General features: G+C 43.0%; 1 protein-coding gene and 1 long non-coding RNA gene across 5 annotated transcripts in view; one reads left to right on the plus strand and one right to left on the minus strand.

Annotated features, from left to right (window-relative positions):
- Positions 1-285: 285 nt before the first annotated feature.
- Positions 286-23,618, minus strand: part of LOC147018204 (uncharacterized) — a 55,059-nt gene continuing 31,726 nt past the window's right edge. For both annotated transcript variants that reach the window (XR_015062315.1, XR_015062314.1), the window contains exons 3-5: positions 22,003-22,140; positions 15,580-15,738; positions 286-7,002 (exon numbers count right to left, since the gene is read on the minus strand). This is a non-coding gene — a long non-coding RNA (uncharacterized LOC147018204). The remainder of the gene's footprint in view (positions 7,003-15,579; positions 15,739-22,002; positions 22,141-23,618) is intronic.
- The window catches only part of LOC147018205 (B-cell CLL/lymphoma 7 protein family member A-like), a 36,428-nt gene continuing 35,694 nt past the window's right edge, over positions 22,885-23,618 (plus strand). The window contains exon 1 of one of the 3 annotated variants that reach the window (XM_085897674.1): positions 22,885-23,219. In XM_085897674.1, the coding sequence (XP_085753800.1) occupies positions 23,128-23,219 (92 nt within the window). In that variant the 5' untranslated portion in view covers positions 22,885-23,127. The remainder of the gene's footprint in view (positions 23,220-23,618) is intronic. The other 2 variants (XM_085897673.1, XM_085897675.1) reach the window with 2 other exon arrangements.

Consider the following 23,618-nt stretch of genomic DNA (forward strand, 5'->3'; position numbering starts at 1 on the left):
CCTCGAGTTACACATTGGCATTGTTTAAATGGAGACTGCTATGTTGTTAAGCATTGCAGAATACGCCGTTCCGTCGGAGTGCTTGCTTGAGCACTTTGAATCAAGCAAGCCACTTGGCAAGCGATAGCAAGCTGTTTTCTAATGGAACACACGTCTGAGCATCGGAAGGTTAGACCACCAATAATACTCAAGGGTCATTCCAGAGGTCATTGAAACGATTCTTATGTCGTGTATGTCTTGCATGTTATGACTCTTCACCCGGCCGAGTAATGACAGAGTCGAATGAGGGTTCTCGAATGATACGATTTATTTCAGAAGATGGCACTACGCATGCGGAATGCAGCCCAAAGGCCCTTCAGTCAGGTGCCCCCGGACCACATTGAGATTTTTACTTCAAAACAGTTGTATATATAATCACACAAAAGCAAAACTGGGTGTGGACTATAAGTGTGTGCTAAGGGATAAAGAAATAAAGAAATAAATGCGGCAGTGGGCTTCTTTCCCCCCTCCCTAGGGGCCCTCAGGGAAGTTGAATCAGTCAATCCTCAGATTCGCAACCCAACAGTTCATCTTGCAAACTAATAACTTTCTAAGACTCCTACACCCCTACACTGGCACCTGCTGATAGCAAAGGCGAAACTCTGGTGATGACTAAGAACAGGAATGTGTGGGATATCAGCATACACAGTTTTCCCAAGGACATGCTGTTGTGCAGCTGCAGAGCCATAAAGGGTTATCAAAGACATAGTGAAAACAGCATGATACATTTAAAGCAACATTTTAAAGCAAGGTTTGAATCCTGACAGCTGATAAATATACAACTATTGACGATTGATTATTCAATTATGGCTCAAATATGACCACCTAGCATATAATCATCATAACAGTTCCCTCCTTGGTCATATTTGACCATACCCAGCCATACCTGATACTCACCAACCGAGTGGATCCCTCTTTGGTTCCTGTAGCAGCTACCCCTAGGCCCCCGTGCCTGCCAAACGGGATTTGCAAATGCCGTGGATAGCCATCAACATTCCCCAAATGAGAAGTCCCCAACTGCCGGTGGTTCAGGTTAGCTTCTGTTGTCTTTTGTCTTGCCCACTGCCACAAGTCTCCCATTAAGTTGTCATATACAAATTTGATGTTAAGTCCACACAATATTAAAGGCACTACAAGTCTATACAATATTAACAGCAACATTATTATTTAGGCAATTATACTCGACCCTAATTACAACAATAATATTTACAATATGCAAATGTAATAATGGGTGAGCAGCACTGTGAGCGCTCAAGGCATGGTGTAAGCTCCTTTCTCAACTTGCGCTAGAAGACAAAAGAGTCTCATGAGATGCATATTTACATATAAGGGTCATACAAGTATTTTCCATACATGCCTTCACTACCTGGTATTGTCCATTTTCCACGATTATGCATATGCTAGTCAAAACACTGCCACATCTATCATAAACCTCCATCAGCATTTTACTTGTAGATTTCCTTTCTTTCTTGTTACAACTTCCTGTATCTTCGTGTGTAGTGAGATGCGTGAGTCCATGTTTGGCTTACCTTTTCACTTGAAAGTTCGTTGAGTAATCAGTAATACCTGGAAGAGTCTTCCCCAGGGCGCCCTCCGCCAGAACACCTTGTTGGCTCCTCAGCTGGTGGGGGTCGTGTCTGGTTGTGGCCCCATACAGAGGTCCTCGGGGTCTTCCTCCATGAGTTCGCTGTTAATTATTATGATGGCCTGGGTGAGGGGTGAGGCTTCACAGCATTTCTTTAGACAAATGGAAATGAGACGTTTGATCAGAAATACTCCAAAAATGATTCCCATGATGATTAGGATTGCTGCCCCTACCAGGCACAGTAACCAGTCTCCCCAGTCATGAAATATAGATCTCCACCCTGCGTAACCCTCCTTGCGTTCCACTCGACCGCTCGTGAGAGCTTCAAGCCTTATAGGTGAAAACACCTATAAGTGAAATGTGTTCTTCTCCGGGAGGTTACTGTATTTTCACAAGATTTCACAACTATACTCCAAAAGGGTTCTTTAGGGGCCCATGGAACTTGGATAATTAGAGATGCGTGTTGACCCCATATGAATCCTATTTGTGCAAAGTGCCCCCGCTGGGTTTTGTCTTGCGTTTTGTTCTGCCAAGCCACTTCTGTCTTTTCTGCATTTTCTGACGTCCCCCCCTCCCAACAGGTTTTGTCACAGCATAAGACCATCGAATCGATTTTATTTCCTCGTTTCGTTCTATCAAATCATAAGTTTCCTCGGCTTGGACGCAAGACAGTTCTATGAGCTGCTGTGGCTGGATGGTTGTCAGCCCTCTGGAAATGAGTGTTGCGGTCTTGCCAGGTTCCTTTGAAAATATCTTTACCTTATCTAGTTCTTGGTTGTATGTTTTCCCCAACCTTGCGTATTCACCTGCTTCCATTCTTTCTCCAGCCGCTCCCCTCCTCTGTCGCTGTGGGGTTGGTACTGGTTCATTTCCGTGTCCCCCTTTGCCACGGAGGTGTATACGGTTTCTTTGGCTTGAGTGTGTTAGTGTGTTGCCTAGTGATAGGTCCCCCCACAAAGGAGTAGTGTGGGAGTTGCATGTTGTGTCGTCAAAGGTTCTGTCACTGTCTCCGTTACTACAAGGTTTACAGCATGCCACTGCACTGAACACTGCAGTCAACTGCAACATTATTATTTGCAACAACAACAACTGCAAGATTATTTTTAAATGATACCTCCGTATGAGGCTCCAACCATGACAAGAGCTTGCAGGACTGGAAGTTGCTCTGGGTGCGTGGTGAGTGGATGTGAAGGCCGAAGACCTTACTGTACACTACTGTAGATTTTGATCAGGCAAGCATACCTTCCATCCATCTCCTTGTCTGACGGCCAGTAAAGTGTTCTGGTGTTCGTTGCCCCATCTTGTGGTTCTGGGGCGCATCTCAATCTGTTCACCATTCTTCCTAACTCCCCTGCACTATGTCCGTTACTAACTGCCATTGAGATGTGCGGTGTTAGTCCTTCTCTGTGCTTCATTAGTTCGCGCTCTCTGGCGGCTTGTTTCACCTCCACCGCCGCTCCTTCCTTCCCGATCCATCGGTTGGTTGTCATCAGAGAGCGTTTGACGGTGTAATCTCTATGTGCTTTGGCCACGTATTCATAATCCTGCCCTGTTTCATCGTAGTCGACAGTGAGTGCAGTGCAAAGCCAATTCCATTCCATTCCTTCCAGATCGATGTCGTTGCTAAGCAACCGTTCCTCTACATCCCTTTAATTCCGCTTATGCTTCCCAAATCCAATGAATTTATCCTGACAGATAGAGGCTCATATAAAGACAACAGACATGCTTTTCTGTCCGCTTCCAGACAAACAGCTCGACCCCGACAGGCAGAGAATCGAAACGCTCCCTCGTCAAGGCCCACGATGGCTGCGTGTTCAAACAGCACGAGCTCCGCCCGTAATTTTTCCCAAAAACACAGCTATCCTCATCAGTGCGTAGCCTACCAAACGTCCTTGTTCTTGGATGTCTGACATGTAAACAAGGACAAATGTGTCCAAGAGCCACGTCCTAAAGGTTTTGTCTTTACCAGAATAATAATAATAATAATAAGAACAACGCGGAACTCTCTTAGAGCCGGCGTTCGCTACGCAAGACGCGGCTAAAAAGATAAACCCACTTTAAATAAAATCCGTTCCTTGTTCAAAGCATTTAAATCCCCCTTTCCATCTATCCTAAATCCCTCGGTCCCGCGTCTCTCCCGCGGCTATTTTTTTCCCTTTTTCGGTCACGAAGCCCAATCAACAACAACAACAACAACAACAACAACCGGAACAAACATATATCACAGCCTTGTTTCAAAGTATTGTCGCTTCTATGTACCGATAGCGCGTGCACTCTCCTCGAAACACAAAATCGAGCGATCCTTTGAAACGTCAATGTCCATATTAATTAATTTTACCACAAAGCTATCTCTTTAAAATCTAGTTTGTCCACCATATTCAAAATCAGCCGCCTCGAGAAATTCTCGTACATTGCTCCGACAAGCAGGCACGTTCACAGCAGGGTGTTAATTGCACTTTCAAGTTTGACAAAGCGCGCTGGGCCCATGCGTGATTACGTCATCACGCACTCACATGAGCAATACATCTTATCAGCGCGTTGGTTTTTACGATCAAACTCACGTAACAAATATTTGACGACATCTCAAATACGTTCGTTTTAAATCGGAATTTTTACAGAATCCTAAGAAGGGCGTCCCCAAACTTTGTAAAATGTGCTAATCCATCTCGTAAACCCTCACGATAAGCTGTCCTTCGACGGGACGATTTCGTGCTTTCGTCGCGCCCGTTAAATCCGACGGCACGTCATGTGACTCGCAAAACCCCATAAAATAAGTTTTTTCCCAGATTTACGAAAATCAAGTATAAAACATGCTTAATGACCCCAACAATGAAACCAGAATTGAAACTGACGTTAAAACGAACCCGTAACGTCGATCAGCCTTACGAAACATGCAAAGTGGAAACAGAACTGAATTTGAATTTGAAATCAAAATGATGCTCCGTGGAGACCATCCATTTATCACGTATCACGTACAGTGTTCAAAGCCAAAACAGCATACAGAGTTTATCGGACCATGAGAAAACCCGAACGTTGGTCCATTTGACATCCCACAGCACGAGTACTGTAGGGAATTCTCACACATAATCCCCAAACTGTCTGCTGAAGTGGTTTTAATTATTCAATTCCCCATCGAGTTCACACACACACACACACACACACACACACACACACACACACACACACACACACACACACACACGCACACACACCCACACACACACACACACACACACACACACACACACACACACTCTCTCTCAATGACATTTGCCCATCACTATGAATTAACAACACGTGCAGAATCGGTCATCATCGTCCTTCCTCCGGATTTGGTGTGCGCAATTCACCTCGTCAAAAGTCTTCACATTAACGATGACGACCAATCATTATCTCCATACAAACATACAAGTTGTTCCACACATACAAGTTCCAGGTTGGAACACTCAACTTACGTCTAGCACAAAACTCAACCTTCCCCACCACATTGTATTCACAAATACATCCAAATAGGTAACTCTACAAACAGCCCTTCTCCTGGCTCATTAACCTTGTGTTTTTTTCCCGTTGGTTCAAGATTCCCTCTGAATCGAATCGCTTACGTCCTGTCTCACTTTGTGACTCCGTTAGCCACGCTGCAAACGCTCTCCAGTGTTTTCCACTTTCACCGATAACTTTAAGTGTTGTTCCTTTGGGTAACTCTATGTTCTTTGCAGAGTTATTCCCCATCTTTTGTTCTTATCTTACCAACCGCCTAATAGCTGTAAATCGTTTCTCCTTTTACACCGGGACCGAAATCCCTTTCAATCAGCCGCCTAATAGCTGTAACTCGTTTCTCCTTTTACACCGGGACCGAAATCCCTTTCAACCCGCCGCCTAATAGCCTCAAAGCCCAATGAAGGCCTCTAACCTTCCCTCTCTATGGTACAGGATTCCAACCTGTTTCCTCCTTATTTCACACGGATACCTTTATCCTCGACCCTTACCGGTTCTAACATACGGCCTGCCAGCCCTCTTTGTGCCCTTCAAACAAACCGCATTCGAATCACCTCATATGTTTTACCGTTACTGTTCTTGATCCGAGCAGATCCTGGAGCTGCGTCCAGCGGGGCACTGCCCACCAAGTGTACAGTTTTCACCTAACTAGGGCTCCCTGTCTTAGGTGCCCTATACGTGCAATTTCCACGTACCTTTAGCTGAACCCTTGCGATCGCTGTACACCAAGTGGAGTCCCGCCGTCCACACCGCCAGCATCAGTCGAATCCCATCCTCGTCGCCAATTGTTATGACTCTTCACCCGGCCGAGTAATGACAGAGTCGAATGAGGGTTCTCGAATGATACGATTTATTTCAGAAGATGGTACTACGCATGCGGAATGCAGCCCAAAGGCCCTTCAGTCAGGTGCCCCCGGACCACATTGAGATTTTTACTTCAAAACAGTTGTATATATAATCACACAAAAGCAAAACTGGGTGTGGACTATAAGTGTGTGCTAAGGGATAAAGAAATAAAGAAATAAATGCGGCAGTGGGCTTCTTTCCCCGCTCCCTAGGGGCCCTCAGGGAAGTTGAATCAGTCAATCCTCAGATTCGCAACCCAACAGTTCATCTTGCAAACTAATAACTTTCGAAGACTCCTACACCCCTACACTGGCACCTGCTGATAGCAAAGGCGAAACTCTGGTGATGACTAAGAACAGGAATGTGTGGGATATCAGCATACACAGTTTTCCCAAGGACATGCTGTTGTGCAGCTGCAGAGCCATAAAGGGTTATCAAAGACATAGTGAAAACAGCATGATACATTTAAAGCAACATTTTAAAGCAAGGTTTGAATCCTGACAGCTGATTAATATACAACTATTGACTATTGATTATTCAATTATGGCTCAAATATGACCACCTAGCATATCATCATCATAACATTGCATACCAGATAAAAGGATCGCACCCAATTTTGTGTATTGATATACAGTTCCGACCAAAGGTCGACACCCCCTTTCAAAATTTGCACCTTTTGTTGCCTTTATAGCCTGGAGTTAAATTGCATTAAATCAGACTTTTTCCACGTTTATTTACATATCGTAACCCACAACTTCCAAGTGAAAAACAAATTCTACAAATATTAGAAAATTAATTAAAAATACAAAACCAGAATATCTTCATTGGATAAGTGTCCATCCCCCCCCCCCCGAGTTAATACTGATATGATGATACATCACTATGACGTCATATCAATTTTTATGATGTCATTCCTATTTTTTTTACATTTTTTGTTTCACAATCCAGAGTTTTCATCGGATCTTCGTGAAACTTGCCATGTATATGCAGAAAGCCCACGTGCAGGGAGTAACCATCTCCGATTTTGGAAATTCTTCCTAGAAAAAAAGTTGATGTCATAATATCACCGCTAATGGAAATCGCTTCTACCATTATCTCCGAAACTAGGCAAGCTGTTTGAATTTTGTTTGCGGGAATCAAGCCGGGCATTAGCACAGATAATTTATCACAAACCTGATACATCACAATGTCATATTCGTTTTTATGACGTCATCATTAAGAGGAGGAGGATCTTAGCTCATTTGAGCTTGTTTTAGAAAATTGGCCGAAAGGGCCTTTTCTTGGCACTTTGGACTCAGTTATTGCCTGGGGAATGGTCTCAAGAATATATCTGTCAAGTTTGGTTCGGTTCCGTCCACTAATAACTGAGAAATAACAGTTTAAAGAAAATGGGTCGAAAGGGCCGTTTCTCGGCCCAAAGGGCCGGAGTCGCACTTTGGGCTCAGTTATTGCCTGAAGAATGATCTCTAGAATATACCTGTCAAGTTTGGTTCGGTTCCGTTTATGAACAACTGAGAAATAGCAATTTTTTTAAAAATAGACCAAGAGGGCTGTTTGTTGACCCAAAGGGCAGGAATCGCACTTTGGGCTCAATTAAAGCTTGGGGAATGGTCTCTAAAATATACCTGTCAAGTTTGTTTCGGTTCCGTTCACTAATAACCGAGAAATAACGATTTTTAAGAAAATGGGCCAAAATGGGCCGTTCCTCGGCCCAAAGGGCCGCAATCGCACTTTGGGCTCAGTTAATGCCTGCACATATGTGTCTAGTATATGCCTGTCAATTTTCATCGAATTCTGTTCACGAATAATGGAGAAATAGACGTTCAAATGAACTGTACACAAGAAAAGAGAGAATGCCAGCGGCGCCTAGACCCAGTGGGGAGGAAGACCCCACGGAGTAACAACAACAACCACCCAGGTAAAGTGCATGAAGCAAAACATACCTACTGCTTATGATTCAAAACACCTCACTGCATTGGAAAATGTGCGGATAGGAATACTGGACTGTAAATTGTGGATACTTGTAATACTCTTCCCCACCTCGAGTGGCGTTACATGATATACTTTTACAAAGAGAATTTACGTCCCAATCCACCCCTCTGCCCCCCCCCCCCAAGAGCACCGGCAAAGATAAAACGACGCCTATACATTAATTGGGGTCATGCTGATCCTATGTAGCAAGTCTGGATGTAACCAGACCAGAACTGTAAGAGGAGTACAACAAACAAATAAACAAACAAACACACAAACACTGGTCCATGAATTATAGTGGGGATCCATTATAGCTGTGGGAATGATCTTTAGGGGTTAATAAAACTGTTTAGTCGAACGATAGTTTTTTTCTGAGCATTTGTTTAGATAAGCATGATGTACTATTTGGCAATGGATATGCGTCATCACTCGCATAAGGTTTGAAATGATACAGCTGCACAATTCCCACAAAAGCGTTTCGATTACTAATTTTAAATCCAACTCTTTCTTCAAAATCCCGCATCAGCTTCAACATACTGAGAATCTTCAGAGTTACTAATGATGGTGGAATCAGTATCGGAATCTGAGCTCGAAATGCACTGTTTCTCTACGTAAAGCCGCCGTTTGGATCAAAGTGGGTTCAATGTGTGAGTCACTGGCAAAATTGAAAATCAACACTCCAGGGCTGTTTTTTGACACTTCATGATTGGCAAAAAAAAAACTTCAATTATTTTTTTCCCTTAAAATAATTAGACCGTGATTAATGATTCTCAATGGTTTTCATGAAAAAAAAATTGTTTGGGTTCCCCTTTAAAAAGGGCATCATCCCATCAAAGAGAATGTGCAGGTGTGATGTATCTGCATCGAGAAAGTCGGCCATGAGCCTCACCGCAGGAGCTGATTGCCAAGGTAAAACAGCATTGAAGAAGTCTGCAATTGCTTCACCAAGGGAGCTCCCTCACACGGCACAGCTCGAGGTTTGTCAGTTGCTCATGTGGAGAGAGAGAGAGAGAGAGAGAGAGAGAGAGAGAGAGAGAGAGAGAGAGAGAGAGAGAGAGAGAGAGAGAGAGAGAGAGAGAGAGAGAGAGAGAGAGAGAGAGAGAGAGAGAGAGAGAGAGAGAGAGAGAGAGAGACACACACAGAGAGACAGAGAGACAGAGACAGAGACAGAGACAGAGACAGAGACAGAGACAGAGACAGAGACAGAGACAGAGACAGAGACAGAGACAGAGACAGAGACAGAGACAGAGACAGAGACAGAGACAGAGACAGAGACAGAGACAGAGACAGAGACAGAGACAGAGACAGAGACAGAGAGAGAGAGAGAGAGAGAGAGAGAGAGAGAGAGAGAGAGAGAGAGAGAGAGAGAGAGAGAGAGAGAGCTTTGAAGAGAGTGACTGTTGCACTGGAGGAGAGACAGCTGTTCCTGCAGAAGAGAGGAGAATGCCTGAATATCTGAGTTTGCAGAGCTTAGTGTGCCAGAGCTGTGAACATTTATTTCCCCCAAAGCAAAGAGGGCTTTGAGGGGAGCGATGGTTATGCCGGATTGCACCAGAGAGCTGCTGATGAGTCAAATTCTGCTCCAGCACTTCTGCACAGCTTGCCTCCGGGTTTGAAAGCGATCTCTTTATGTTGTTTTTGTATTCCTTGTGAAGTGTTTTTGTCGAGTGAGTGAACGGGCGCTAAGATAAGAACTGTTCACAAATCTGCGTCACTTGGGATCACATTGTGGGTAATTTGAGGGAATATTGTTTGTTGTTTATTGTGCACTGCTTATTGACCATTTCTTGTGGCTTTTATTTTAATAACAATCCATGAACTGATACTCCTGCCTGACCTCCATTTTTGCTGCATGAGTGGTTGAGTTCTCACGATCGGCTTCAACAGCGCATCCTGCCGCCATAGCCGACGTACGCATGCCAACACTCTCCTTGTGTTGTTGCTTCACAACCACTCCACCTGGCCTCACCTTTCAAACAGGAGGTTTTACACAACACAACCTTACTCTGACTATCTTAAAGGTTAACACTCACCACCTTCTCAATGCACATATTACATACAACTTATCTCTAAACATATAACTCACACAGGGAGAAATCTGAGCTGTGTGATTACACGGTCAATGCGACACTTGCTGCAATCTCGCTGTGGAGCCATCAGTGTGAGAGCTACCACACTGCCTGCAGGACTCCATTATGCCTGCCATTAGGCCCTGCCTCCACATACCCTTCTTTGTTGTGGTTAACTGGAATGCAAGTATAATTTGTGTGTACTGCAACCATATCCTGATGTAGTTATGTTAGTTTTATGCTTCACGTTGGAACACTCATTTGAAACCATTGGGTCAATTTTATAGCATTTATGGCCGATTATGATGGGGTGCTTCCACAGTTGTGTATTATCGGCCGCACATCAGGGGCCGCGCTTGAGGCCACCAGGGGCCACCAGTGGCTCGTGGGCCATGCAATGAAGAATAGGGATATAGCTTGTCATAAGACCATAAGACTATAATATGGAACGTGAACACATAGGTGAGATATCTTATTGTATTCGATATTTGTCAGACATAATTACTTCCACTACAGAACGTGGGTGGAGGTTATGTTTTCACTCCTGTCTGTTTGTTTGTGTGTCTCCTTGTCTGTGAACAGGATATGTCAAAAAGTTGTGGATGGATTCAGATGAAATTTGGTGGAGAGGTTGGGTGTGTGACAAGCACGAATGATTAGATTTTGGTGAAGATCCGTATCTGGATACGAGAATGTGTAATGTGATTCCTTACCATTGAGATGTGGGGTCACAAACGAAATATAGCATGATATTTGAAAACGTTGTGGATGAGTTGGTTAGGTGACAAGAACAAGCCGATTTGATTTTGGTTCGGATCCTGATTCGGTCTATCGGTGGGATACAAAATGTAAACCATTCAGCCTGGCTTAAGTATATGCACTCCACTGAGTGACGTTCTAGTTTTTATTTTGTGTACATCAAAGTCAATAAAAGTTAAAATTATCACAAGGACTTTATGGACACGCTCTATATAGGCTAGTAGCCTGGGTTCGAATCTGGATGCAGCAGTAAACTATCATCATGGTGTTTCATAACAGGGTGAGCTGTCAATGTGTGAGCCGCTCCTCGGATGAATGACTGGCGTCTGTTCTTCTAGCATTAGTTTCCTGGGCATTGAGGAGTGAAGACTCCACGGTGTCCTTTGCAAAGGGTAGGATAGCTATCACTGGCACACTGAACAAATTCCTGCCCTGACTGACTGCTCGGAAGGTAACGGCAAACCACTCAGCATAACCTTTGCCAGGAAACTGCTTCAACAGCACCCACACTCTGTAAATAATATGATACGTCTCATCTCATCCTAAATTTAAATGGATAAACTGATTGATTGAATGAAGATGGTGTTGTAGTGCAGGCATGATGGGTGAAATAGCTTCCTCCTGTGTTAAAGTTGCAATTGTATTTCCTGGTATACCCTGATGATGTCCCTGTGCTGCCCCACTGTTTTCCTCCCCCTCCTCGACAACCCCATTGGAGACCCCTTCAGGTTCAGGATTCATCTGCATTCCCAACACTGTTTTGATTCAAACTTCCTATTTCCCCTTCTTCCAGTATTTCCCTTAACGTATCTTTGCTCTCCTCCCCATGTAAGGCACCCTCTTAATTATTCTTCATCCCCTTTTTAGCCGTTTCCACGATGCACCGATCATGACTGACATGCACATCACATCCTCAGCACCATCAGCTCACTCACCATCTCTTCGACATTGTCCCTTTTTGTAATTCCGTCTTGATACAATCTACTCCTGCTTTTCATGAATGTAAGGTATAGACTGACGATGTGTAAGAACATGTAAGATGGAGAGATCTGAAGTAGTCTGCAGGAAACGTGGTTCAGGAAACTTTTCCTTTCGTCCATAGTCTTCGCCGTAGAGACGAAGCGTTCAATGTGCCTGGCTTTTTACACACAGTGACCGATGTGGAATTCTGAGGGGCTTTGCAGTAGGAGACATGAGTCCGTGCATCTGTCACTGTCTCTCTTTCTCTATATTTATCCTTTGATAAATAGACATCCCTCTCCATGCTAATGCTCTCTGGACATCATCTGGATGCTGCTCCGTTTGAATGTCTTTGATGAACTGTTTATTTGGGTGATCAGTTCAAAATGGACATCCAAGCCCTGTGTTAATTTAAACTTTTGCAAACTTACGTGACTGTTCTACTTCTTTCTTTTGGATGGTGCTTGAAGATGTTGCCCCATTAGAGATCTCTGCCTGAATCCTGCAGTTCTTTCTCTCAAGTCTTTGCAACTTTACCCAGAATAGTTCAAGCTCATAAATTTGAGCACCTCACCACAATCTTCAAAACAATCTAATAGCTCCTGGTACGTCAACGTTAAGATTTTATATAATGGCTTCATCCCCACAATGAACAGTAAACTGGGAATTCCATCTGCCGGCATTAATTGGTGGACGTTAAAGATACCACGGTGTCCTTCACAAAAAGAGTTGAAGCACCCTGAACAAATCCCAAATTTCTGCTCTAACGTACAGGGGGCAGTGACCTCAATCCCTAGCTAAGGTTGGTGGAGTACAGCTAGCCATATGGCAACTCAACGGACACAAGACATACGAGATGGTTGCTCATTAACCTCCTCGTAGGTGCAGGGATCCGCCGTCGAATGACTTGGTGATCTCATATGCCGAATTAACAACCGTTGGTGGGAAGATGATCTTCGCACCTGAAATCCAATGGTTTGGCTCATCTGAAACCACTAATGATAGGACGTGATGGCAACCCCATGTGACTTTAATAGTTTGGCTTGTACCAATGATGAATTTACAATTGTAAATAATAGAATGCACCGTTTTGTAAATAATAAATACGAGCAACACAAATGGTACAAGGTACGAATTCAATAAGCTTCCACGATGCCAAATGGGCAACCATAGTTACATATACTCACAACAAAAAGAGCAATCAGAGATTGCAGACCCTCGCCAGGACTAGTTTTGTGTGGTGTTTGTTTACTGGTGTGTTACGTAATTGGAACTGCCACTTTATAACTGCTGGTAGTAATGACCAGGTACCAAGACACCCCGCTTTGATCAGACACCTGACTGTGATCCATGACGTATATTATTATTTAATTGAATTCAGAACAGTATTTAAATAAATTCAATTTAAATCAAATGGAAGACAAAATACTGTAGGCACAGTACTGCATTGGAGTCATCAGAAGGAACCCAAGCAAGCAAAAAGCAAAGATGAAGTTATCAGGAGGAATCTGGGTAGGATTCGGGTCTCAGCTGCTACTCCTCAAACCCACCCAGGCACAGCCAAATGAGCCTTATTCCAAAAAATATATATATATATAATAAATAATAACCCAGATTCAAAAAATTAAATAAATCTGGCTGCCAGATCATGCATCCAATCAGGTTGAAATTTAAAGTATATATTCCCCGTCACTACTAGATCATAACCATGAAGTTTCATGTTGATCGATTAAGCAGTTCAAGAGAAATAATTTTTTTAATTTTTTTGTTCAATCCAATATGGATGCCAGACCATGGTGACCTATCAATTATTCGTGAATACTCTGTTAATCGCAAAGCTTGGGGAAGGTGTGTGACGTTCCCCCTTGATCTGTCCAGCTATTGTGGAGAAGAATGTACTTTTTTAAAAGGTTTTGGGGTAAATCCAATATGGATGCCAAATCATGTGATCTATGATGTCAAAGGTGGGATCATTTTGTTCCTCATGGATAGGCGGTCATAGCTGTAAAGTTTCGCCTTGATCTGTTCAGCTATTTCAGAGAAGAAGAGTTTTGAATGTTTTTTCTTCTTAAAAACAATACGACTGCTGAATCACGTGACTGATAAAGTCAATGTTTTTTTTTTTTACTGTGGACCAATTTATCACGAGAAGACCCACAAAAATTTTCCTACTGATCGGATGTAGCGTTCTACGTCTGCAATTATGATGTCATTATGATGTCATGACGAAGGCACCTATGACCTCAAAAAAATCATCCTGATTCCCCATGAGGAGTATTTGCCATGTGCCAAGTTCTAATTTTTTCCTGTGTGCGGTTTCACAGATACAAAGGTCCAAAGTTTTTTATTCTTTCCAACATGGCTGCCACACCATGTGACCTATGACATCATAATTATCATTAAAACATTCTACATAAGTCGTCAGTCGCTCCTATTGTGAAAATTTCGTATTAATCTGACAAGGGGTTTCAGAAAAAAACCGGACTCACGTTCTGCGTGGACAAACAAACAAACAGACAAACAAGCTGGTAGGCGACATGGGTGGTCGCTATATAATTGCATACTAGTCATACAGTTTTTGACGGATCGGGCTGAAAATTTTTGACAAAGAGGTTGATTATAGTGTGCATAAAAGCGCAGAAGCCAATTTTTGATTTTCGAAAAAAAATAATTTCAAAGTCCCGTTGCTAGGCAACGGTGGTGTCCATAGCAACGGTGCTCAAAATCATACAACTAGATCCTGGTATGAACCTACCAGTCAAGTTTCATCACAATCGGTTGACTCCTCTGGCCTCCAGAGCTGTCCATTACATACAAACAAACAGACAAGCCAGTAGGCAACATGGGTGGTCGCTATATAATTGCATACTAGTCATACAGTTTTTGACGGATCGGGCTGAAAATTTTTGAAAAAGAGGTTGATTATAGTGCGCATAAAAGCGCGGAAGACGATTTTTGATTTTCGAAAAAAAAAATATAAAAATATTTTCCCGATTTTTTTTGAAAAATTTCAAAGTCCCGTTGCTAGGCAACGGTAGCATCCATAGCAATGGTGCTCAAAAGCATACAACTAGATCCTGGTATGAACCTACCAGTCAAGTTTCATCAAAATCGGTTGACTCCTCTGGCCTCCAGAGCTGTCCATTACATACATACAGACAGATGGAAAACCTGAGAATAACGGTAGTCGAGCGACCACCCAATAGTCTAGCGACCACCCAACAGACGGAAACCCTGAGAAAGGAAACCCTAACAGCGTGGTCGGATTGTATCGGGATATGCACCGACGGATGGACGTTCAATGACTGGAGTGCACAAAGGTGTGATTCAGCAAGTAAAACAAGTTGCCCCAGCAGTACAAGTAACCCATTGCATTGTGCACAGAGAAGCCTCAGCAGCTCACCACTTGGAGCCACAACTATAAACTGGCTTTTTGCTGCACTATGTAATGAAATGGGAGCTCATCACGTCCACCTGTTTCTGCACAGCGAGATCCTCTGGCTGTCACGTGGACGAGTATTGCAACGTGAATCTGAGCTGCACAAGGAACTGGAGGAATTCTTAACAAACGCGAGCTACAGCCATGCTAGCCAATTCAAAGACCAACTCTTTCTTGCCAAACTTGCATATTTAGCTGATATATTTAACCTTCTCAATGATCTCAACCTTTCATTGCAAGGCAAAGATTCAAACATTTTGATGCTTAATGACAAAGAGATGGGATTCATAAAGAAACTGGGTGTGTGGCGAACTCGCTTGGAAAATGGAATTACTGGAATGTTTCCGCTGCTCACGGAATTTCTCAGTAATTCTGAAATTTGATTGCCCAGCATCAAAGCATTTTTGACTGCTCACCTTATTGCCTGGGATACGCAATTTGAGACCCACTTCGGAGACATTTCAGGTGACAAGTGGCAGTGGATCTGTCCACCGCTCTCCGAAGATGTCGTTTCAAACACAAAGCTTGGCTGCCGAGTCCAAGATCAGCTGGTGGATTTGTCATGTGATGGCAGCCTGAAGGTAAAATTCAGAGAGCAATCTCTCAGGGCCTTTTGGCTGTCCGCTGAAAAGGACTATGAAGAACTGTCAGGTGAAGCAATAAAAATATTGCTTCCATTTGTAACAACCTATGCTTGTGAAGCTGCATTCTCTTGCTTAACAGCCTTAAAAACAAAGTACAGATCTCGGCTCCAGACAGAACATGACATTCGTGCCTGTCTATCCACAATTTCTTCTCACATTGATGGACTGACAGGGAAGATTCAAGCCCAGAGCTTTCATTAAGTTGAGTAAGTTATAGCGAACGCAGTGAGCTTCATACTTAACGCGTGCACATGAGAGAATAGGAAACAACAACAACAACAACAACAACAACAACACAATACCCCTGCCTATTTGGAATCCGTGTCGTTGGCTATGACCTTTTGCTTTCGGTTGTTGTTAAACGCTGTGCGGTGTATAAACACGATTGGGTTTTGTTTCTATCCTGTGAATATTACTTAACGCGTGCACATGAGAGAATAGGAAACAACAAAAACAACACAATACCCTGCCAATTGTGAATCCGTGTCGTTGCCTATGACCCTTTTGCTTCCGTTTTTGTTTTGTTTCTGGTTTTTGTCATGGGGAATGATGCATGCCGGGAGATAAAGGCATCGTCGGAGACATGAAAGACCCAAATATCAGACATGGTGCATATTTCCTCCACTGATTTTAATAAAGATATCTCCCGCATCATCAAAAAATAATTTTTAATCGTGATTTACGTTATTTGATCGCTGATTCCGAATCCAGGCCGAAGTAACCGGAAACTGCGTATACATTTGTGAACAAGTTGTAGGTAAAGCACGGACTTCTTAAAATAACCTGGACCAGCAACGGCCTCTGTCGACTGAAGTCGCCATGTTGCGTTACCAATCCGAATTCACAGATTGAATATATGAGAATTTGTGCCGAATTTCTCGCTGGAAACAACATTTTTGTACAGCTTAATTAGAAGAACAGGATTTTCATTTCACTAACAACAGTCCATTATCACTACCAAGCGAATATAAGCTCTGCAGCACGAATCAATCAGGTGAGTGAGTACGAGGTGTCACAATTCTCATGAATGATTATCATATCATATGTCATATGATCTGATGATAATCAATGTAATGTGTATAGCTAACCCCCTATGGCTTATAATATTTGTATTATTATAGGCCATATGGCAGTAGCTTTCAGCTACCCCCTATAATAATAGGCCTTATGGCCTATAATTAATAATATATTGACCAATCATCAAAACATTGAACAGACAACGGACAACCTTAATAAATATGATCTATAATCTACAGACTAACCTATGGCCTCCTATTAATATGTGTATATTATAGAGGGTAGCTTTCTGTAGTAGGTCGAAGCATATTGAATCAGTACCAGTCTCATTAATGTTTTCATGATTGATCAATATATTGTTACGAATTTCGGTCCACCCGGCGTGCGATCGGGCACGTAACTCGAATCGCGACCACGTCGCCCACCGGAACGGACAATTCAGTCGTGCCCCTCCTTGGAACTATCGCCGGGAGCTAGTCACGGGTGGGTCTTTCGACCCCACCACAATCGTGCCAATCGGCCACCCGCGCAGGATAGGGTTGTTCGCCAAACTCGACCTACCTAAGTACCTGCGCGGGTCGTTAACCGGGCGATCGTACCTCGCCGCTACACCCTTCTACCAATTCCTTCCGTGATGCAAGATGGAACTTTCAAACAAAGGAAAGGACGCAACAAAACGGGGAACAGTTGAACAAGTACATTTATTCCACACTCAGACAAGGCGAGCACGTATTCACAGCCATACAGTAGAAATGCAATTTACAAGCAAAGCAATGAAAGTAAGAATTACAACCAAATAAAGCAATGTTTATTTACATGCACTTAAACAGTTTCTACTTTACAATACACGGCACCACAACACGCATTCACACAAAAGCAAAGGAAAGACCCCCTCAAAGGCAAGGGAGTCAGACTGGGCCCGTAGGCCTAATGCGAGTGGAACCTGGAGGAGCGGCCAGGTCCACGAGACCGAAGGGTCCTACCCGCGTCCTCGTGGTGCGATGGCGGGCAAGCCGCGATGTCAGCGTAGCTGTGCCTGGCTTCGTGCCCCTGGCGTGGTCGGCGAGCTCTCTCTGGCGCTCCCCATCTGCCTTTCCCGTCGGCTGCGAGCTCCGTCTCCCGACTCGAATGCCCCGCCGACACTGCAGACTTGACTTCTTCTGCCGACACTCCGCCACTGCCACTCCACTGCTCCCACTTGGTTCTCTGCCGACGTACTGCACCTTTTTTTCTTCCGTGAGCTCGCGCTTATATAGCCCGGGGGAGGGGCGTCTGTAAATTTCTGGATCACAGCGGGTTCGGAGGCGGGGCTATGCCACCCCATGCTCAGCCATTGGATGGATGAAAAGGGGGCGTGAAGCATTCCTGATCTGATTCTTGAGGCGAAAGGAGCAAATTCACAACCCATGGCCCGGCGTGTGGTAGAAAGGCGGAGGTGGTGGGAGTTTGGTTGTTGACGGGCGTCGTTTGAGAATGGCGGTGAAGCGATGTTTGCGGGGTGGAGTTGTGGAGGTAAAGAGGCGAAGGTGGTGGTGTTTGAGTTGTAGTTGCTTGGGGGTGATGTTGGTGGTGGCGATTCGGTTGTTGGGGGATGATTGGTCCAAAATAATGATAGAGAAAAGAAAAAGGGCTAACTCAAAGGATCGCAGCCCTGTGAACATGGAAATTCCCTCAAAACAACGGTGAGGAAATCTAACTACACACATATTTATCGTCATAACTGATCTAAGGACCCTTTATGGTGTATTGCGAATTTCCACAGCCGTAACAATATTTTAGGCCATAGTGAGTAGCTCAAAGCTCCCCTGTATGGCCTATAATATATTGATCAATCATGAAAACATTGAACAGACATTGGACAACCTTAATAAACATGATCTATAATCTACACACTAATGAGACTGGTTTAATTTGCATTGACATATAGAAGCTGACGATCAACTATTATAACCGCAGTAGGTTGAAACATAAGATATGTCGAAACCGAGGAGAAACACTTCAATGCAAATGGTTAGTAAACTATTGATGTGCAAATAGGATCAGTTTGCTGAATTTTTAACCTCCACCATCTTCGAAGATGGATGGAGGTTACTGTTTTCACCCCTTTCTGTTTGTTTGTTTGTTTGTTTGTTTGTTTGTTTGTGAACAGTATTATGGAAAAACTCCTCGACGGATTTCGACGAAACTTGGTGGGGGGGGGGTTAGGTATGGTCCAAGGATCATGCCATTAAATTTTGTACTTGGTCCCCCCCTCCCCCCAAAAAAATTGTTGGAGAAAAATTTTTTTTTTTGCATTTCTACGTTTTGTGATTTCCAACCCCCCCCCAAAAAAATAGAGAATTTTTTTTTTTTGCATTTCTACATGTTTTAAGTGATTTCCAACCCCCCCCCCCCAAAAAAATAGAGAAATTTTTTTTTTGCATATCTACATGTTTTAAGTGATTTCCAACCCCCCCCCCAAAAAAATTGTTACCCCCCAAAAAAATTGTTAGAGAAAAAAAAATTTTCTTTTGCATTTCTACATGTTTTAAGTGATATCCAACCCCTCCCCCCACCTCAAAAAAAAATTGTTCGAGAAAAAAAAAATTTTGCAACTTTTTTTTCAACAAAATTTCGATTTCTTTTTTTGCATTTCTACATGTTTTAATTGATTTCCAACCCCCCCCCACCCCCAAAAAAAAATGTTGGAGAAAAGAACTACAACTCTATCAGCACTGTTGACGTCATATTTAATGAATAAGATAGAAGGTTCACTTGAGTGACCCAGCAGTATTGGCAGCGGAGGTTTTGCACTCTCCCGAGTGCTCCCCCTCTAGTTTTCTGATGGGTTTATCTTTCAATCCAGTGTTCATGGTTCGAACAACATGGTGGAGACGAACCTTTGTATAGCACTCACAGATGTGCTGTATGAGAGACAAAATTGAATTCTAGACGCCTGGAACTCATTTCCGGCGTATTCCTGGATAATATCGTTTTTTTACATTTTCTTTCGAATTATCGACTTACTTTGCCATCATTTAGATTGTAATATTGGCGTTTAGCGTTTAAATTGTAACTTCTTGAAATAATACTCTAAAAATAGATTGACGATTGAAAGAGAAAAAAAAGCATCAATAATCGCATTCTTACCGATGAAAGGTGCATATGGAGCTCTTCCCAGACTTGTTATTGCATCCGAACGCCACGCACTGTGGCATTTTTACGTTTACCGGTTCAACATACTGGTAAAATAGTTAAAACTCCTAAGGTATCTACAGGTTTTTTGAATTGCGCGTGACGAGCGAGTGGCAACGCAACATGGCCACTGAGCCATTTCCGGTGACTTCAGTTCTCACTGCTGCGAGTCGATGGCATTGCTGGTCCAGGTTATTATAAGAAGTCCGTGACGTAAAGTCAGAAGCGAATGAAAGAAGAATTCTACGTTCACTTCAAGTATTTTTTTTGCAGATGAGATCCTGTTCTAGGTGGTGTAGTTGTTGTTGTGAAGGTAATGTTGAGGTAATATTTATTTTTTCAGATGAGATCCTGTTCTAGGCGGTGTAGTTGTTGTTGTGAAGGTAATGTTGAGGTAATATTTATTTTTTGCAGATGAGATCCTGTTCTAGGCGGTGTAGTTGTTGTTGTGAAGGTAATGTTGAGGTAATATTTATTTTTGCAGATGAGATCCTGTTCTAGGTGGTGTAGTTGTTGTTGTGAAGGTAATGTTGAGGCAATATTAATTTTTGCAGATGAGATCCTGTTCTAGGTGGTGTAGTTGTTGGTGTGAAGGTAATGTTGAGGCAATATTTATTTTTTCACATGAGATCCTGTTCTAGGCGGTGTCGTTGTCGTTGTGAAGGTAATGTTGAGGTAATATTTATTTTTGCAGATGAGATCCTGTTCTAGGCGGTGTTGTTGTCGTTGTGAAGGTAATGTTGAGGTAATATTTATTTTTGCAGATGAGATCCTGTTCTAGGCGGTGTAGTTGTCGTTGTGAAGGTAATGTTGAGGTAATATTTATTTTTTCAGATGAGATCCTGTTCTAGGTGGTGTAGTTGTCGTTGTGAAGGTAATGTTGAGGTAATATTTATTTTTGCAGATGAGATCCTGTTCTAGGCGGTGTAGTTGTCGTTGTGAAGGTAATGTTGAGGTAATATTAATTTTTGCAGATGAGATCCTGTTCTAGGTGGTGTAGTTGTTGTGAAGGTAATGTTGAGGTAATATTTATTTTTTCAGATGAGATCCTGTTCTAGGCGGTGTAGTTGTTGTTGTGAAGGTAATGTTGAGGTAATATTTATTTTTTGCAGATGAGATCCTGTTCTAGGCAGTGTAGTTGTTGTTATGAAGTTAATGTTGAGGTAATATTTATTTTTATCAGATGAGATCCTGTTCTCGGCGGTGTTGTTGTTGTGAAGGCAATGTTGAGGTAATATTTATTTTTGCAGATGAGATCCTGTTCTAGGCGGTGTCGTCATTGTGAAGGTAATGTTGAGGTAATATTTATTTTTGCAGATGAGATCCTGTTCTAGGCGGTGTAGTTGTTGTTGTGAAGGTAATGTTGAGGCAATATTTATTTTTTCAGATGAGATCCTGTTCTAGGTGGTGTAGTTGTTGTTGTGAAGGTAATGTTGAGGCAATATTTCTTTTTTCAGATGAGATCCTGTTCTAGGCGGTGTCGTTGTCGTTGTGAAGGTAATGTTGAGGTAATATTTATTTTTGCAGATGAGATCCTGTTCTCGGCGGTGTAGTTGTCGTTGTGAAGGTAATGTTGAGGTAATATTTATTTTTTCAGATGAGATCCTGTTCTAGGCGGTGTAGTTGTTGTTGTGAAGGTAATGTTGAGGTAATATTTATTTTTCATAGCAAAAAGACTGTTTAATTTCATATATTTAACAAGCGAATGTCCGAAGAATTCTACGTTCGCTTCTCGGCTTTGCCTATTCCATATTATTTATACTCTGCCCTCTTCATGTATTTATATCACTGAAAATGTGAAGCAATAACACTACAATTGTTAAGTTTTGTAGTGTTATCATTTTAAAACTAATTTAAACACATTTAGAAGGGTCTGCTTTTTTCGACTACACAAAAACGCTCGTTGTGCGTAACATCACAATGAGTCTGGCATTTGCACAAAAAAATCGTTTTAAAATGTTGTGAAAAAAGTGTGTAAGTGGTCCAAAGGAAAAATATAGACACCAAGGTGGTCCATGCATTGAAAAAGGTTGGGAACCAGTGAGTTAAAACATTCTCAGATCCGGATCTTCACCAAAATCGAATCAGTTCGTCCTGGGCACACACTCAACCTGTCCACCACCCACAACTTTTTGATATATCCTGCGAACAGACAAACAGACAGACAGGGGGTGAAAAAGAACCTCCATCACCTTCGGTGGCATTCTCATATTGTATCACAGAGCAACCCTACCTTCGATGCGAAGCCAATAAAATGAAAATAAAATAAAATAATAAAGCCTTTTTATTCCTTAAAATACATGGTTTTGTTGAAAAACGGTGGTTGGAGACTGAAGGGATCCGACTTTTTCTTAAAAGGAAGATTTTTTAAAACAAAAATTGTGAGATTAAGTGGATGTGAGTGGTTAAGCTTTTGTTGATCATGATTAAATGTGTGCATTTCATTTGGCACTCATGTTTGGGGACTCAATTGGTTCGGATCATGTTAAAACTTGATGTGATGGTGGACCTGGCGATGACGTCACGGCGACACATATTTTGTCGAGCTCCGGTATCTCAAAATTTGCCATGAATACACCGCTGCTTGGTAACCATTGCGCATATTTGATGCGCCTAATGGCCTGAGTTGAGGTTCCCTGTAAGAGAGCCCAGAGCTTTTTTTAAAAAAAGTGAAACTAATACAAACAACACGATCCGCGGGTTTCGGAAAGGAATCTGTGGATCCGTGTGGGATTACGTCAACCCTTTATACTACACTTGCGTAATGACGTTTACAGCCTTTGTACACTTGCGTAATGACGTATTACTGCTTTTTACACGTGCGTCGTGACATAGAACCGCCTCTGTACACGTACGTAATGACGTAATACTCCTTTTGTTCTATACAGATGACGAATTGCACTCGTACCGAAAGACGTATTGCCTTTGCACACTTTATCGATTACCATTCGGCGCTGAAACTAAAAAAAAAAACTTTTCCCTCCCTCAGTCCGCGCATGCGCAGTGCGGACCCCTTTGTGGAGGCAGCCAAACGTTGCAGGTTCGATTTCGGGCGAGGCGCGGGCAGCGGTGCCGATCGAACGGCGAAAGGAACGTCACCTCGATTTTACCCCCTTCATAACCGCAAGCATGTCCGGCCGCTCGATCCGAGCGGAGACCCGGAGCAGGGCCAAAGACGACATCAGGAGGGTCATGGGCGCCATAGAGAGGGTCAGAAGATGGTAGGGATTGATTATCCATTTCCCTTTTCTCATCGTTCCGTGTTTGTTATACCGTGAGGTACATGCAGATATGCCCGAGTGCTTCCTCTCCCAGGTTACCCCCTCATCTCAACTTGTGCCGCCTTTGTTTGGGTTTGGGATCCGGGGAGGGGCTAAAGGGCGGGGGGAGGGTTCCGATGTGCGACTTCTCTTCAATTCATTTTTAAATGCATGAATTACCGAAATATATTTTAAATCGTCTGTCCCTCTGTCTCTCTCTGTCCCTCCCTCTCTGTCCCTCCCTCTCTGTCCCTCCCTCTCTGTCCCTCCCTCTCTGTCCCTCCCTCTCTGTCCCTCCCTCTCTGTCCCTCCCTCTCTGTCCCTCCCTCTCTGTCCCTCCCTCTCTGTCCCTCCCTCTCT

The sequence above is a fragment of the Eptatretus burgeri genome, chromosome 10 (genome assembly GCF_056783735.1).
Source record: "Eptatretus burgeri isolate ZD-2024b chromosome 10, Ebu_testis_v1, whole genome shotgun sequence".
Taxonomy (NCBI): Eukaryota; Metazoa; Chordata; class Myxini; order Myxiniformes; family Myxinidae; genus Eptatretus; species Eptatretus burgeri.